The sequence below is a fragment of the Ruditapes philippinarum genome, unplaced genomic scaffold (assembly GCF_026571515.1).
Source record: "Ruditapes philippinarum isolate M1 unplaced genomic scaffold, ASM2657151v2 ctg3788_1_1_1_1, whole genome shotgun sequence".
NCBI classification, from domain to species: Eukaryota; Metazoa; Mollusca; class Bivalvia; order Venerida; family Veneridae; genus Ruditapes; species Ruditapes philippinarum.
The window spans coordinates 378-19,068 of record NW_026865627.1 but is presented as its reverse complement, the minus strand read 5'-3'; the positions used below and the strand labels follow the sequence as shown (position 1 = coordinate 19,068).

At 33.0% G+C, this 18,691-nt stretch overlaps 2 protein-coding genes across 2 annotated transcripts in view; one reads left to right on the top strand and one right to left on the bottom strand.

Annotated features, from left to right (window-relative positions):
• The window catches only part of LOC132729825 (zinc finger FYVE domain-containing protein 26-like), a 57,231-nt gene extending 43,651 nt beyond the window's left edge, over positions 1 to 13,580 (bottom strand). Inside the window, 9 exon segments of the mRNA XM_060715653.1 lie at positions 140 to 360; positions 991 to 2,313; positions 3,060 to 3,226; positions 4,908 to 4,996; positions 5,626 to 5,793; positions 6,220 to 6,855; positions 11,255 to 11,344; positions 12,626 to 12,716; positions 13,243 to 13,580. Coding sequence (XP_060571636.1) covers positions 140 to 360; positions 991 to 2,313; positions 3,060 to 3,226; positions 4,908 to 4,996; positions 5,626 to 5,793; positions 6,220 to 6,855; positions 11,255 to 11,344; positions 12,626 to 12,716; positions 13,243 to 13,490 — 3,033 coding nt within the window. The 5' untranslated portion in view covers positions 13,491 to 13,580.
• A 29-nt stretch (positions 13,581 to 13,609) lies between these two features.
• LOC132729827 (uncharacterized) lies at positions 13,610 to 16,849 on the top strand. Its single transcript, XM_060715654.1, has 3 exons — positions 13,610 to 14,065; positions 15,007 to 15,204; positions 15,857 to 16,849. Exons 1-3 carry the CDS (start codon positions 13,675 to 13,677, stop codon positions 16,420 to 16,422), a joined length of 1,155 nt encoding a protein of 384 aa, XP_060571637.1. The 5' UTR covers positions 13,610 to 13,674; the 3' UTR covers positions 16,423 to 16,849.
• Positions 16,850 to 18,691: the final 1,842 nt, after the last annotated feature.

Here is an 18,691-nt window from a genome sequence, read left to right as displayed (position 1 = left end):
ATGATTCTTTCAAAGACAATAGCCTCTTTATAAATACAATGAATGTGACTCTTTATTGTCTCAAAAGAATACTCAAAGCAATAACCATCAAAAATCTTGTACCGTATATTACTTTGCAGAAAATGTCTGCCCAACTTACTTTAATAATCTGCTTAGTTTGTGTAATCTGTCCTTTTCTAATTGACATTGTCAACAGAGTTACAGGGCTAGACAACATTACAGATACTATTTTGGGTGACCTCATTTGACCCACTGGTTTCCTAGCAACTATAATATTTGACGTCTGCTTGTTGGCACTTTCTCCTGAATTCTTTCGTTCAGCTCTATCAACATCTGGTGCACCAAGAGGTGACTTACCACCTGATATATAAAAGTGTAAAAATTACTGAAATGTAAGCAAACAATCACCAACTTCATCAATATTTTTCTAGATGAATTTAGGGTATTTTATCTGATTTAAGTGAATATGAAATATATCCCAGTTGTAGAATAAATTTTCAGTTACTTCCAAGAGTGCATAGTTTGACTGAAAATATAATAAAATTCTCGATAGGAACTGATATCAGTTCAATATTTACACATAACAGAGACATTTTCATCTTATTGTTACAGTGTTTTCTATAGAAATTGCATTATAAATAGTCAGACATTATCAAAAATGGTGCCAAATGATGCTAACTAATATGAAGTCATGAAAACCTTTAAATGTTAAGACATTTTACTTTGCTATGTCTTTTAATGTACAGAAAGAGACCAAAAATCTATATTTCACTCAGTTTCAAACAGTGTGATATAACTTATATCTCACCACTTTATTCCAGCACATCATTAATTAGCATACTGTTAACATCAGAAAACAGGTAAACTATGAATGAAAATGACAGGCATTCAAACTTGAGCTTAAATCCAGGCAGGTAAATAATTTCTGGTTGTAAAGCCTTCAAGTGTATCAAGATTTAAGATTTTATAACTATAACAAATCTGACTTACTAGATCTTCTGCGTTTTCTTGTACTAGAACCTGTGCCATAACCTTTAATCTCCATCTCCTCATCTGAAGAGTCACCAGATGTAATGATAACTTCCTTTAAAACTTCACCTGGAGTTCTTGGAATGTTTTCATTTGACACAAGCTGATATCGCCAATGAGCTTCGCTTGTGTATCGTTCTAGTTGAGCAATTCTCTTTTGAAGTGTTTCCATGGTAATGCTTGATTTTACAAGACGACAAAGAGCCTCTTCTGTGTTAACATCAATTTCTGTTGATCTGCCAGGAGTAACTTCCCTTGATGACCTGTATCTTTCTCTTGTGTCTGCTTTATTTCCGAATAACTGAAATTTTGCTGCAGAAACATCCAGTATACAATCTTTCAGCAAAGCAAGAACATCTCTTACAATGTATTCATTGGCAATAAAACCAATAGTATCAAGGTTCAGTGAACTACTTGTGCTAATAGAGCTGATATTTTCAGACACACTTGATCGCCGACCTTCACTTTGCTGAGCTGCAGTCACTTTTTCACTTTTTTCAACTATATTTGTTTTCATTTCTTTAAGAGCTTTTCCAACTTTGTTCATGTCAACTTTATTTGCTACATTCACTTCAGCATCTTCAGTCTCCCCAAATGGTATGTCATAATCTATATTTAATGTATTCATAGAGGAATTTGTAACAGACAGAGCTGGTGTCTTTATTTCAAAAGAGTTTTTCGAGGGAGATAACGATGGAGTGATAGAAGATTTGCTTCCACTTTTACTCAAACCTTTGTGGTCCTCTTCATCACTTTCATACTCTGACAACAGCAATGTTTCTTGGACATCTTCATGTGTCAAAAACAACAGACTAAATATATTCTCTAGAATTTCAACCCTGAATGTCAATGGCAGAAGTTTTGAAAGCAAATGTTTAGTTTGTGTTAGTGTATGAGTAACCTTCTCTTTGTATAAAACCTGAATATCTGCATCTAATTTCTTTTCCTGCTCATCATTGGAAGTTAATGTATTCTCATTGTTACCACTGATAGAAGTGTCACTAATTTTCCTAGCCAATGTAGATTTATCCAAACTACTCTCTGAACCAATTCTTCTCGAAAGCTTCTGTCTACCTCTTGACCTAAGTGGATGTGTTAACCTCTTATCGGAACATTTTGCGCAAAACAAAATGGTGTCCATCATGTTTTTGAGAACACAATAGCCTGTAAAAATTGCCATGTCCTTTTGCTGATCAAGACTGGTTGTAGGTCTAGACTGGGCATCAGTTTCTTCCTCAAAGCGCACAGTCTTTACTTTCTTCTTGTCAGTTTCTTCTGTCTGTCCTAAATGACAGAGAAGAAAATTGAATTTTACAGTTTGTAAATTACCCCTCGACTTTAAATCTTAATATTCAGTTTCCTCTTTCTTAGTTAATACTGTGAATTCACTTAATTTCGTGCACATGAAAATTTGTGGTTTTGTCAGAAAAAACATTTTTGCGGGTACTTAAATTTGTGAACAATTTATTTTTCCAAAAGGTAAAATGTAAATAATGTGATGCAAAATAATCATACAGTGGACAAATTGAAATTTTGTTGGATCTTTAATTCAAGGATTGACCTATCCATGAAAACAACGAGAATCATTCTCAAACAAATAATAATGATTTTGCAGTAAAATGGTGAGATAATACTTCATAGTATAACATCACAGTTGACGAGGTTTTTTAAAACTTTTTATTGTATAAATTGAAAGGATAATGTTAAATCTACCAAAAACATACCTTTTCTAAATTGCTCACTAAAATATACAACACTAAACTCTACTGTTTACTTTAAGCTATGTAATTATTAACAAATCATGACCTATAAATTTTTGCTGTCAATAAATGCATAAAAAGAGATATATTTCTGAGAATTATTAATCATTATCTAATGATAAAAAACATGTAAATATAACAATTTAAAATATCTTTTTATAGGAAATGATATACACTGAGTAAAGACAAATTTATCTTATATTTATTTAACTGACTTTATCTAGCATTTCTTGAAGAAAATTTAATTTTTGATAGTAAATTATCATGTACCTTGCAAGGGAACTTTCTGTAGTAGATTCAGAACTTCCTCTTGATCAAGAGAAGACAACTTTGTTGAATGCTGTAGCACGTAAAGTACAGAATGACTTTCAAGACCCTTAAACAAATCTGTTGCTCTCTGAAACTGAGGTGCTCCTGTATCTTCACTTAGCAATGGTCTATAAAAAAAATATAAAACAAGAATATCAACGACAGTGATGGATGACAAGGAAATCTTGATCCTTGTGACCTCAAATCTTACATAAGAAAAGAGGTTCATGCAAGTTACTTATACACATATTTGGTCAATTATTAAAGGCTTTTAAATAAAAATAGAAAACTTTTCTTTTTTCCTGATCTGGAGACCTTAAACTGTACCCATAAGTTACCTTTCATGAATACAGTCACTAAAAAATGGGTCAAAGACAGAAAAAGCCGGGTTGCATTTGTACACCAAAGATCATGAGGCTGTGATGTTACGAAAAAAATTTACCATTGACCCATTAGTGTCGAAAATTTAATTAAGTGGGTAAACAGGAAGTGGATGAGCTACACACCTAAAATCCAATCCCACGGTATGGGACCATGTGTCAATGCTGTATGCCAAATATTCAAGAGGCTGTGATGAGTAGTTGCTGAGAAAACTGTTACCAAATTTCTTTACCATTGACCATTAATGTCTAAAATTTTTACTAATTTAACTAAGTGGAATAAACAGGAAGTGGATGAGCGAACAGACCTGAAATCTAATCCTACAGCATGGGACTATGTATCTATGCTGTATGCCAAATATCAAGAGGCTGTGATAAGTATTTGCTGAGAAAACTGTTACGAAAATTTCCTACCATTGACCATTAATGTCGAAAAATTTAACTAATTTAACTAAGTGGATAAACAGGAAGTGGATGAGCGACAGACCTGAAATCTAATCCCACGTAATGGGACCATGTGTCAATAATGTATGCCAAATATCAAGAGGCTGTGATAAGTAGTTGCTGAGAAAACTGTTACGAAAATTTCCTACCATTGACCATTAATGTCGAAAAATTTAACTAATTTAAGTAAGTGGATAATCAGGAAGTGGATGAGCATCAGACCTGAAATCAAATCCCATGGTATGGGACCATGTGTCAATGCTGTATGCCAAATATCAAGAGGCTGTGATGAGTAGTTGCTGAGAAAACTGTTATGAAAATTTCCTACCACTGACCATTAATGTCGAAAAATTTAACTAATTTAGCTAAGTGGATTAACAGGAAGTGGATGAGCGACAGACCTGAAATCAAATCCCACATTATGGGACCATGTGTCAATGCTGTATGCCAAATATCAAGAGGCTGTGATAAGTAGTTGCTGAGAAAACTGTTACGAAAATATTTTCCCTGCCCGCCTGCCCGCCCGCTGCCCGACATTCACCATACTTTAACCCGGATTTGCACCAGTGCAACCCGGCCAATAAGGTTATATAAAGGGAAGAAAAATCCACCCAGCCCTACTTCTTGAAAAAAATATAGAAGCACAATTACAGTGGCACTAGAAACAAAGCAAAATGTACAAATAACAACATGAGCAATTCCATTTGTTGAATTTTTTTTTATTTGTAAATGATGTAAATTTAAGAATGCTCATCTTTGTAAAATAGATATCATGTAAGATAGAATTTGAACCAAAGATTTCATATAACCTGTTGAGATCTATATAACCCACTACTAGCACAATGGGTCATATTAAGCTTAAATGGGTCATATTTCCCATTTATACCACTAATAACTTGTATTGATCCCTAATACTATACATCAAATACAATAAATATGAATTCTATTATTACATTTCTATAAATCCATCAGATAGTCTACTTACTTTGCTTTATCAAGGCACCACTGAATCAAGTCAATTTGATATGCCAATTTATCACAGCCCATTCTTATTGCAGGATGACTACATTCAAACTGAAACATGTTGTAAATAACAAATAATATTAAATAATCAACTTAAGTTTTCCTTATAAGTTAAAACATGTATATTATATTTAATACTATTATGTATTCAATTGTTATTAATTATTATCATAAAAGAAATAATATGAAAGTAGGCAAAGCCAATAAATGGGGAAGTGAGAAAAAAAAAATTGTTCATTTTTCTTTTTTCGTTTTAAAGGTGTCATTCAGCATTTCATGCACAGCTTACATTTTCAATCGGAACACCTAGACGATAATTCTTAAGCAGAAAAATCGCGACCGTTCCGTGGTCAGAATACCCCGCCAATTATCACTGAGTCACATTTAAAATGGCAACACCCTACTAGAAATAACACTTAAATATACATGTGTAGTCTATAGCCGGGCAAGCCAAAGCCTGGGCCCACATTGCGACCAAGCTTTTGACTCCCCTCTATAAAAACAGGAGCAAAGTACAAGTATTAATAACTATACAGTCATACTTCTGTCCTCATATGGCAGAATAAGCATCTTTAAAAAGAGCTTACTTACAACTAGTTCCCTAACATGTGGCATTGAGGGATGTAAAACTTACATAGCATTCAATGTTTATTTAGGTGAGTTACTTTGTAAAGTTATACCTTGTCACTCCACAACAGGTCTAGTAACTGTCTTGCTTCAGAACTGCTATAGCAATGTGTCCATCCCAACAAAAGCAATAATGGTTTCAGGGGCCATAACTCTTCTGGTTCAAGTAATCTTTTCAACTCAGAATACATGCTACATTTGATAAGGGCTAAACAAGTTTCCTGAAAAGAATGAAAAATTAAATTAACTTCTTTATTTCTACATGTATGAGCTTTTAAATGACATTTTAATTCAAAATATATTTCCATTTCCTGTTATTCAGATATCAAAAAAAAAAAAAAAAACCATTTTGAAAGAACTTAATGCATGATACATTCCAGGCAATCTTCATAAAATTTTGCCTTGTGGTTTAAGAAGAGATGTCATTTGAAACAATCGTCAAAGACGAACGACAATAACAGGCTTACAGATATATTAGAAGACAGAAATTGCTCCATAGAACTTTATTGTACACATACTATATAAGCTAAAAAGTAGCATCAGAACATGGCAATATTAGAGCCCAGGATAATGACTATTAGCCTTTTGTAAAGGAACACATGGCCAAGTATCTGAAATCTGGGCTATACAGTTTTATACACTCTTACCATAATGACTTCCAGGACATGTCTCTTTCTCTTCAATGCAAACATCAGAAACATCTTCCATCTTGTACCTAAATCTGACAATGTTGTAAGATGCAAAATTAACCTCTGCTCTTCCGTCAACTCAGCACAAACTTGATAACTAGACACAGCCTTGTTGGTCTCTGCTTCATAATCCATCCGACAGAATTCCTCCAATAGATGTGTATCCTGCAGTCCCATTAAAACAGAGACAGTTCTTGTTTTACTTAAAACATCTGGTTGAAGCTGACAATAATCTAATATTTTTGAAAACATCTGACGAACTGGTAAATGACTATTCTCCACATTAAAATCAAAGTTTGCTAATATTATGTACACCTTTTCTGCCTTTTCTAATTTCATATCTATGTCCAAATCTTCCTGCATAAGACTGTCCAACAAAGAATTTACACTGTTTACATAAACCAACTGAAAAGCTTTGTTGTTCTTGCTCAGCTGTAGATTCTCTGTCTTGTATAGTGACCATATCAATGAATGACCTAATAATGGTTGCCGTGACAACAAGGTTTGGAGAAATTTGAGAAGACCGGCTGACAGTGTCAAAGGATGGTCCACCTTTATTTTCGAGTGGATCCATCTGTAGTATAAGTACACTTCCTGGAAAGAAACAACAAGTTATAAGTGGTACAGTTATTATAATGGTAAAGTGAAATGTACAGTATGAGTAGGCAATCCCCATCTGAATCACATCATCTAATTTCTTTTATTCACCAATAAAAACAAAATGATACATTCCTTATGTTTCCATGGACAAAAGAATCAGCTATACAAGTTTTAAAAAATCAGCACTTGTGTGTAAGGAAATATATGTTTTGAGTGATCCAGAACTACTTGAATGAAAAGTTGTTTAGATAACCTTTCTTTAAAATGAAGGCTTTAATATTTTCAAATAACCTTTTCTGTAGTTACTGTTTAATGTTTGTCTAATGTTTTGAAATAATCAATTTAATTTTTTTCATGTTGATTTCTATTTTTTCTTCATCAGTATTTAATGTAAAGATTTCAAGAAAACTTTGGTAAGTAGTGTGACAATTCTGCGTTGTTGAGAAAGGACATGACACCTGTTACTACATGTATAACATTATGTCATACCAATGTTACAACCTAAAGCATTCCAAAAACAAGAACTGTCGGAGGACAGTAACGCTCGACTATTCGAAAATTTGTCACAAGGGTGTTTCATTGAGTATAATAATGCTTACCTATATGAATACATAAAATTGTCCGAAAAGGTACAAACTCTTCAAGTTTCAATACATTCTCTTCAGTAGTTATGGAGATACAAGCTTACATGCAAAAACTTAACCAAGAATTCATGAGTCGAAAAAGGGGCATAATTATGCAAAAAAGCAAATCAGAGTTATGGGACTTGTACCAATCATCTTAGATAATCACAGAGACCAAGTGTGTGAAGTTTCAATCCATTCCCTTCAGTAGTTATGGAGATACCAGCTTACACGCAAAAACTTAACCAAGAACTTCTAAGTCGAAAAAGGGGCATAATTATGTTAAAAGGCAAATCAGAGTTATGGGACTTGTGCCAATCATCTTAGATAATCACAGAGAACAAGTGTGTGAAGTTTCAATCCATTCCCTTCAGTAGTTATGGAGATACCAGCTTACACGCAAAAACTTAACCAAGAACTTCTAAGTCGAAAAAGGGGCATAATTATGTAAAAAAGCAAATCAGAGTTATGGGACTTGTGCCAGTTATCTTAGATTATCACAGAGAACAAGTGTGTGAAGTTTCAATCCATTCCCTTCAGTAGTTATGGAGATACCAGCTTACACGCAAAAACTTAACCAAGAATTTCTAAGTCCAAAAAGGGGCATAATTATGTAAAAAAGCAAATCAGAGTTATGGGACTTGTGCCAATCATCTTAGATAATCACAGAGAACAAGTGTGTGAAGTTTCAATCAATTCCCTTCAGTAGTTATGGAGATACCAGCTTACATACAAAAACTTAACCAAGAATTTCTAAGTCGAAAAAGGGGCATAATTATGAAAAAAAGCAAACCAGAGTTATGGGACTTGTGCCAATCATCTTAGATAATCACAGAGAACAAGTGTGTGAAGTTTCAATCCATTCCCTTCAGTAGTTATGGAGATACCAGCTTACATACAAAAACTTAACCAAGAATTTCTAAGTCGAAAAAAGGGCATAATTATGAAAAAAAGCAAATCAGAGTTATGGGACTTGTGCCAATCATCTTAGATAATCACAGAGAACAAGTGTGTGAAGTTTCAATCCATTCCCTTCAGTAGTTATGGAGATACCAGCTTACATACAAAAACTTAACCAAGAATTTCTAAGTCGAAAAAGGGCATAATTATGAAAAAAAAGCAAATCAGAGTTATGGGACTTGTGCCAATCATCTTAGATAATCACAGAGAACAAGTGTGTGAAGTTTCAATCCATTCCCTTCAGTAGTTATGGAGATACAAGCTTACATACAAAAACTTAACCAAGAATTTCTAAGTCGAAAAAGGGGCATAATTATGAAAAAAAGCAAATCAGAGTTATGGGACTTGTGCCAATCATCTTAGATAATCACAGAGAACAAGTGTGTGAAGTTTCAATCCATTCCCTTCAGTAGTTATGGAGATACCAGCTTACATACAAAAACTTAACCACAGGGACGCCGACGCCGACAAATGGGTGACTGCATTAGCTCGATTATTCTGCGAATAGTCGAGCTAATAATGTAAACAATAATGCTTTCATAATGTGATTACTATTGCCTACACTGACTGTATAACATGATCAGTAGACCATTTAAATTATTTAATTTATTACATCATGAATTATAGCCAAATATTCTTTGAATAAGAATAAAATATTTTATGAATGAAATATCAGTAATATCAGCAGAAAAAAAAACATTTAATTTTATTTAAGAATGTGCATGTTAGCTACACAACTACACATACCAAATTATTTCTTTACTTTGTGTTAAAAGTAACAAACATTTAATGAATATCTTTAAAAAAAAATTTGCCATCCACAAAAATATTACAGCTATCGCTCACTTCATAAAATATATATTTTAGATGTTACACTGAAACAAATATCCTCAATATGTTTTCTAATACTAAATCTCAAAATAATTTTAAATTTATAGAATAGCTAGTAAATGAAATTAAATCTAAGATTAAAACAATTTTTAGATAATGTTGCAATTCCAAATTGAATAAGTTACTTCAAACAAGAGCTGTCGGTAGGACAGCATGCTCGACTATTCTTAGTGCTTGATAGTAAAAAAAATGCCTGATACAGTTACCTCCTCCTGTTTACAGGTTGGGGTCATGATGGTGAACAAATGTGCAAAGTTTCAAAGCCATATGTCAATGGACTTTGAAAATATTTGAACTATTACAAAAACTTTAACGTAAATTCTAAGTCGAAAAAGGGGCATAATTCTGTCAAAATGCTTGATAGAGTTACCTCCTCCTGTTTACAGGTTGGGGTCATGATGTTGAACAAGCGTGCAAAGTTTCAAAGCCATATGTCAATGGACTTTGAAAATATTTGAACTATTACAAAAACTTTAACGTAAATTCTAAGTCGAAAAAGGGGCATAATTCTGTCAAAATGCTTAATAGAGTTACCTCCTGCTGTCTACAGGTTGGGGTCATGATGTTGAACAAGTGTGCAAAGTTTCAAAGCCATATGTCTATGGACTTTGAAAATATTTGAACTATTACAAAAACTTTAACGTAAATTCTAAGTCGAAAAAGGGGCATAATTCTGTCAAAATGCTTGATAGAGTTACCTCCTCCTGTCTACAGGTTGGGTCATGATGGTGAACAAGTGTGCAAAGTTTCAAAGCCATATGTCAATGGACTTTGAAAATATTTGAACTATTACAAAAACTTTAACGTAAATTCTAAGTCGAAAAAGGGGCATAATTCTGTCAAAATGCTTGATAGAGTTACCTCCTCCTGTTTACAGGTTGGGGTCATGATGTTGAACAAGCGTGCAAAGTTTCAAAGCCATATGTCAATGGACTTTGAAAATATTTGAACTATTACAAAAACTTTAACGTAAATTCTAAGTCGAAAAAGGGGCATAATTCTGTCAAAATGCTTAATAGAGTTACCTCCTGCTGTCTACAGGTTGGGGTCATGATGTTGAACAAGTGTGCAAAGTTTCAAAGCCATATGTCTATGGACTTTGAAAATATTTGAACTATTACAAAAACTTTAACGTAAATTCTAAGTCGAAAAAGGGGCATAATTCTGTCAAAATGCTTGATAGAGTTACCTCCTCCTGTCTACAGGTTGGGGTCATGATGGTGAACAAGTGTGCAAAGTTTCAAAGCCATATGTCAATGGACTTTGAAAATATTTGAACTATTACAAAAACTTTAACGTAAATTCTAAGTCGAAAAAGGGGCATAATTCTGTCAAAATACTTGATAGAGTTACCTCCTCCTGTCTACAGGTTGGGGTCATGATGGTGAACAAGTGTGCAAAGTTTCAAAGCCATATGTCAATGGACTTCGAAAATATTTGAACTATTACAAAAACTTTAACGTAAATTCTAAGTCGAAAAAGGGGCATAATTCTGTCAAAATGCTTGATAGAGTTACCTCCTCCTGTCTACAGGTTGGGGTCATGATGGTGAACAAGTGTGCAAAGTTTCAAAGCCATATGTCAATGGACTTTGAAAATATTTGAACTATTACAAAAACTTTAACATAAGTGGTTACGCCGACGCCGACGCTCGGGTGACTGCAATAGCTCTACTTATTCTTATAGAATAGTCGAGCTAAAAACAATGATCTGTTTTTATGTTAAAAAGACTCCTCCAAAAAAATCCTTTTTAAGATGAAGCTGATTTTCTTACAACAAGTCATTTATTAGTTTTACATTATTTGACACAAAATATATTTGAAAATTAAAACTCAGATTCATATCAGTAAAATTTCAGTATTGCCACAATAAAAATGAGTTGCAGCAGCATTTTGTATGACTCAGTAAAATATGAGTACCTTAAGGTGAGCATCTGTTATGTATGGACATATATCCACAAGGAGGAGATGAAACTCAACAAGGTACTTGTCAGGTACACTGTCTTCAATCTAAAATTATACAGAAAAAACAGGTGGATAATCATGCAAGGCGGTAAGCATCCTATACCAAATGTTCTGCCATGGAATGGAACGAACTTACCACATAGATTCCACATGGAATGACAGTAACCTGAACAAATCAAATAAAGAGCAATGATATAAACAATTAAAGCTAAACTTTAGTACGGTCCTTATTAATCAATAAATATTCATCAATTAAATATTGATGCTAAACAATTTATTTTTTATTTATTTCTATTGCTTGGCTTTTCAGTTACACAAGTGCTATAACATCATATGATGAATTTCCAACTTAACTAGTAAAGGGAGATGGCAGAATAATAGAATCTATCTTTGGGTTAGATAGAGGATAGGGAAATCCCAACCCAAGGGTGATCGGTTCCATCGGGAATGAGCCTTGGAACCGATTGCCCGAGGGTTGGGATTTCCCTATCCTCTATCTAACCCAATAATTGATTATTTTTCTCACTAACCTGGACACACAAGAAACAAAATATAAATATCAGTGAAACTACTTGCTACATGCATTACAATGTACCTTGTTTTGAAAAGCGGGGCGGGGCTTAGGCGCCAGACTTTCTATGATTGACAAAAAGCATTATATACGTCTGCAAAAAATTCTACTGACCAAGTTAATGTGTTAAAAATTCAATGAAAATAAATTCATATGAGATCCCTCATCAAAAAGCAAGGTTATCATGATGAAACATGTCAATATTAAAGTCGGAAAGTGTCATAATATAAGTGTTTATAAGGAATTCAGTCCATACTTTTTTAGTAATAGATTGATATTGAAATGGGCAGACCTAGGTAGAGTAGGACTCATTGCAGTGTGCAAGTTAATATCAATATATTTTGAATCCGTGGACAATTTAATAGATTAGCTCACATATTTTTAATACATTTTGACCTTTTGACGTTTCATTTTTGTTTAAAAAGGAGTGAATCACGTATGTGAGGTATTACAACGTTTTTAGAAGTGCTGCACGTTGAGTGTGAGATAAGCCCATGTGAGATAAGATTTTTCAACACTGCTAATTTTAGTAACATTTTTCTATCTGGTTAGTGAGAATCACCAATCTTATGCAAACATCCTACGTAGCATCCTGACAGAATTCGAAGTCCATACCATTTTAACTGCTCTATCATGGAGGTCCAGACTTTCAGTGAAAGTTCTTATACCACATTCAGGCATTCACGTATTTATGAATCCGTGTAAGGCTTTTTTTGAAAACAAATATCAAACAAATAAAATATACAAATACAGACCTGTGATTGTGTTTCATGTTTTAATTTTTCTGATTCCAACAAGCAGTGCCATGACAGCTGACAAGGAGAGGGGCCAGAGGTAGATGAAATACTGAAATTTAAGGAAAAATCATTCACTCTTTATTCCTTATACTTTTTAATGCTTACTTTTTAAAAATTTCTATTAGATATTTTCACCTTTCAAAAAGAAATCTTTGTAAAATGTTTACAAAAATTACACATTTTGTACAGAGAGCAAATCTAAAATTTCAACTTTGTTATTTCATTAATTACGATTTTATCATCAACACCTACAAGTAATCTTCAATTTTCATAAAGAAAAAATCAACAGCCATTCTGTTCAGCTGAGAAAGGGGAGGTTTGCTCAAAAAATGAAGAAAGTTTGAAGATAATCAACTCCCATGTAAACTCTCAACTTGAAACAACTCTTCAAACCCTTATATTCTTAATTTAACTCTGTTTTGTGCTGAATTTGTGGACAAAATATTCAACCGATAATTTAAGCATGTTATTCACTTGATTTTTTCAATGTAATATACATCAATTTATTATGAAATTTCAAGTTTTTAACATGTTTATCACAAGCAATCAACATGTCATGGGTCGTGTGTGCTCACCATTTGTTGAAAGGCTGTCTGGCAATATCTTTCAGAACACTGGAAATAGACTTATCTAGCCCATGGCACTCTAAATTCAGTTCTTCAATGCATGCTCTTGCTAGTTCCCATTGACCCAGGTAGAGATTGTTACAAAAATGTTGAAAAAGTAACTGCCTGTTACTGTCATTGTCAAAAACAAGATCATTTGGTTTTGATAATGTAGTATTAATATTTTCGTAAGCCATTTTCGATCGACTTAACAACATTTTTCATTATACTGTGAGTATGTGGCATTTTATCTTATTTTTCAATCGAGGAAACACAATATCCGCCTTTCTCGTCCACCATTTTGAGGTCATGTGACTAAGATTCACGAATCATGAAAAACAAGACTCAAACGTTTGGTTGATACAGACTATCATTTTTTTCAATAAAAACAAAAATCTGAAAATGGCAGGAGAACCATCTTTGAAAAAATACAAAATTTCTAAAGAATGCATCTTTGAAAAGTACTGGAACAAACCTGATGCTGTTGAAGCATTAAAAGAACTACTTAAAAGTCTTAAAACACCTACTGCATACTGTTTCGGTTTGCTAAAAATCCTGAAGTGCAATGCTCACAAGGGGTTTCCATTTTCACAAGCATATTGCGAAACTAAAACATACTCAAAAGAAACCAGTGCTGGAGTGTCATCTATTGATGTGTATCTTTTTTCAACAGTTTTCAAACGTGGCTTTGAAATGGTCCTGAATTACACCATTGACAAAAATTATGTTCCTTCTAATCGCAGAGATAGAGTTGCGTTGGAAAGGCTGTTGAATGTATTGGATAGTGTGAAAGGTAGATTTATAGGCTATATCCTGGATTAGATCCCGGGGTCTAAACCAGGAGTATATATAAGGTTCATTCCGTTTTCTCTAGTATATTATAAATATAAGTTTTACTCGTGAAAAATACATAGGGGTCTAAACCAGGAGATTGCCGATTTATACTCTATGAATTGTAATACCTACTCATAAAATGCTTGTATTGCTGATAATGAAATATATGCTCAATGAGTGTCCATCTGCCCTTTCAGATACTAAAACTAGTAAAAGCAGCTTTCGCTGTCGAGTAGCCTAGGGATCCCAGACATGCCCTTAAATGGTTAATTTTGAAGCAGAAATTGGTTAACATTTTTCCTCAATGCAATTTCCATGGAGTACAGGCCTATGATGGGCAAGTGGCGGCATGGCAGTGTGGTAAACACGTCAAACTTACTAGTAATCTAATGTTAGCTAGCTGCATGGGTTCAAACCCTATCAGTGGCAAGTCGTTGTTTCCTTGAGCAAGAAACTTGCTCATTGCTTAATACTGGTTGGTTCCAGGAACAGATATGAAAGTATATCTATAAGCTTACAGCTTCCTACACAATAAAGCTAAACTAAATTCTGTATCCAGAGATGGATGGATGTAAAAGAAGTTACAAAGGGTAGGGTAGTCCTTGGACACATCAGAGATGTAGATAACATATTATCTATGTCTCTGGACACATTCTAAACTTAGTTATGCCCAGTTTAAATTCATGTGTTTCAATTTCGAGCACTTTTTTTGATATCACAGTGACATATTAACATGAAAACTCAACAGGGTTAATAATTTATAAGTTAATAATTAGACAATTCTATCAATGATTTTCTGTTCTGTGACATTTTTAACTTAATTGTTTTAATTTCAAGTACTTTGAAATGTCCTTTGAGTATTTTAGTACTTAATGTTAACACAGCAAATATTTTCTGCAGATATTGAAGAAGCATTGAAAAATGGCAGATCCAAAAAAGAAGTTAACTGGACAATTACATTAGCTCATCATCTTCTTCAACAACTGGCAGTCAATCAGACATATGTTATTGACAATGAAAACAATGGCAGACCAAAAAGGCAGCGGTGTCCTTGCTGTGAACAACCTATCACAGGACGTTATAGAGACACAAGTATTGGTAAGCCTATAATTATTTTATACTCTCTCCCTCCCACACACACATGCAACAAAGATGTAAGTGGGTATAACGTACTTGAATCAGCTGTTTCCTTTGTACGTCTGTCTGTCTGGTCATCTGGTTTTGGTTCTCGGGGGTATAATTTAAAAAACATTGGAGGTATCAACTTGAAACTATATAGTTAGATAGATCTCATTGAGGAGAAGTGCATTGCCCAGGTACCATAATTTTCTTTCATAATCTTTCTTGTAGGTAGGTAGGCAGGCAGGCATATAGACATCAGAAAATAACAATACATAATACAACAAATTAATTTCTACTCATTGAATACAAAATCTCATACAAGACATCATACAAACAAAAATATCACACTACATATCACATGTTACTTGACTTTGTATCATTATCACAGATACTGCGGTGTTACTGCCAAGGAATGTTAGATGTATATATGCAGGATAGTCCATTAAAATCATATACTTATTTTCAATGGGGTCTTAAAAATAAAAAAAATGAAACAATAACATTTTTTACTTGAAATAAAAAAGAAATAAACTGATCTACTATCCACAATACAGCATTTTATGCATTTTGTACCACATAATCAGTGTTGGAGTATTAGAATATATATGTGTATATACGTTTTTTACAGGGTCTCCATCTGTGTGGCATGGGAATGTAGACCTAATTATGGACTCAGAAGTACCTATCACTATTGCAGAAGATGATGATGAGGAGATATTTGAAGGGAAAAAGTCATCATTTAAGACAAGGCTGTCTCATGAATTTCCAGCTAGATACAGGGATCGGCTTATTGCTCAGACAATTGTGTTTTCTTTTCTGGAGAAAAAAGAGAAAACAACATTTGAAAACTACCTTATTCCAAGTATAGGTGTAGATAATGGTCAATTTGTTATCTTTTTATACGACAGTGAACATGATATATTGCTTGAAAGTAAAGTGATAAAACTGATCACTCCATCCGGCAGACTCTTTCAGTCTGCATTGTTAGCTCTTTGGCTGGTAATTAATTATAGTATAACGTGCTCTGGAGTAACGGCACATATGAAGAGTTGTGGTTTCACCGCTGACTTTCCCAAACATGTGGGTAAACAACTGAATACATATCAGAATTGCTTAACTTTTGAATGTGGTCATGGAAGTGAAGTAAGAGAGATGTTTGAGCCAGATATTCATCCCATTATAAATGCACATTAGATTAGCTTATTTCAGACTTTGTTCCTCACAACTTGGAACAAACACATTTGAAATATGTTTGAGCAAAAATCAAAGGGACTCAAGGATAAAAATATTTTAATTTCTTTATTTATATCTTGACTTCAAGGGTATCTGCTTTTTCCTTTTCTTGTCATGATTACCTGACGGATTCAAAATGATAGAACTTAACTCAGCTTCATGCAGTTTGATCATGATAAAACTTTTTTTTGTACAATAGGAAAAGTTGAAGGAGGCATTGCTGTATGTAGCTGATGACCTGTAGTTTTAAGTGATTGTTCTCATGGACCTAGTCTATAAATATATCTTTATTTTGGAGTTAATAATAAACATCTGGATGTGCGGATACATGACTGATGTTGTATAATTATGGTCCTCTGTTAGAACAGCAATAAACATGTATGCTTTAGGATATGTTTTGTGATATCTTGAACAGAGATCTGGTAATTACCTCAACTACATGTATTTGAAGAATAGGGAGAGCTACTTTACTCACCTAGGCATCAGCGTCACACTTTGATTTAGTTCTTGTGTGCAAGTTGATATCGCCAAAACTTCTGAAGGGAATTGGTTGAAACTTCACACTCTTGTTAGTTCGACTATATAAATCAAGTGACCCCTGGGGCGTGTTCAATATTGAACCAATGGGCTTCATTCCTTCAGTTTTGTAAATGGATAAACAAATACTCGAGACTTCTTATTGCTATAAAATATTTATTTTTCCATAACCATCTGGTATAGAATGTATATAAAGTTATGTTTAATGTCATTCATACAATGTATGCGATTCTATAAAACAGGTTTTTATATATATTTACATAAAAAAAATACATTGTGGTTTTCATGGAATGCTTAAAAAACATTTCAAACACTGGTCTAGCTTTAAAAATATAAAAATTGGCCACAACTGCGTTAAACAACACAACCTGCATATAATAACTGGATAACACCACGTTAGTAAAACAACCTGTTTACTTAATATACAATTATATGATTACATAATAAAAATGGAAACTAAAAAATATAGCTTATAAGCTACTAAATTGTATTGCCAAAGGGTGAGAGAATGCATATTTCAATTTATCCACCATTCAGGTTGAATATTTATTGTCAAACACGTGATGCAAGATTTAACTTCCAATTTTCTTGCTATAAATTCTGGAAGATTTTGTTGTTAATAATGAACAGGTGTAAAATTAACTGCATTACATCAGAATTAACATACAAACATTAAATTAAGTTAATATTTAAAATATGAAATTAATTCTGAGAATATGTAATTGTTAGCAGGAGAACTTTGACTTCAGAAAGGTTAATTTAACTGACAGCACATCTGAAATCCAGACCATTATAAACCCTACAAAATAAACCATCTCAGCAATTATAATATGAATTACAAAAAGTACATATTTCAGCAGAAGACAGTGAAATAGCATTGATTATTTTATAAAAAGGCATTTAGTATAATTAGTTATTTTTAGTAACAAATCAGTAAATTTAAAAAGTATATCAAAAGAAATACTAACCTATTGGCCAGTAAATAAATAATTTATGTGACAAGTTCTATAAAATGCATACCAGTACAAATTTCTAGCAAAGTCAGGATCTACTTTAAATGAGATGGGTATAAAACAATTTAAATTGCAATAATTTTTTTTTTTGTAACAAAATAAGTTTAGAATCTTAGTAAAAAGTAAGCCTGGAAAATTTGCTTTGACATTAAATTGTATCAATACTGACCCATTTAATGGAACTTAAATTTCTTAAATATCAAAATACTTCAATATATATTATTTGTGAAAAACACAATTAAAACACCTCATTGTTTAATTAAATCATATGTGTCAGCTAATATTTATTAACACATTTAATGTATTTTTCTGATAACTGAAATTTAAACACATTAATAAGCTGACATGTAAATGTTTCAGAAACTTTGCTATGCCAGATGGGATGTTTATTAGAATTAATATGGTATATAAAAATAATTTCTATTATTTATCAGCTAAGTCAGAGAAGGTGGATATATGCAATACAAATGATATCTGACATACAGAAAAAAGAAAGAAAAATAAATTTGTATTTACAGAACTCATATAGGTGTGCAACTACTAAATTTGTTCATAATAAGCTTTATAATATCTTAGTTGCCACATTTAGTGGTGCTGTACATATATACAGTGATAAAGTGGAGTAATTCAGTATGTATTAATGGTTAGCTAATAGTGAGAGCATTTTATTATAGGTTATA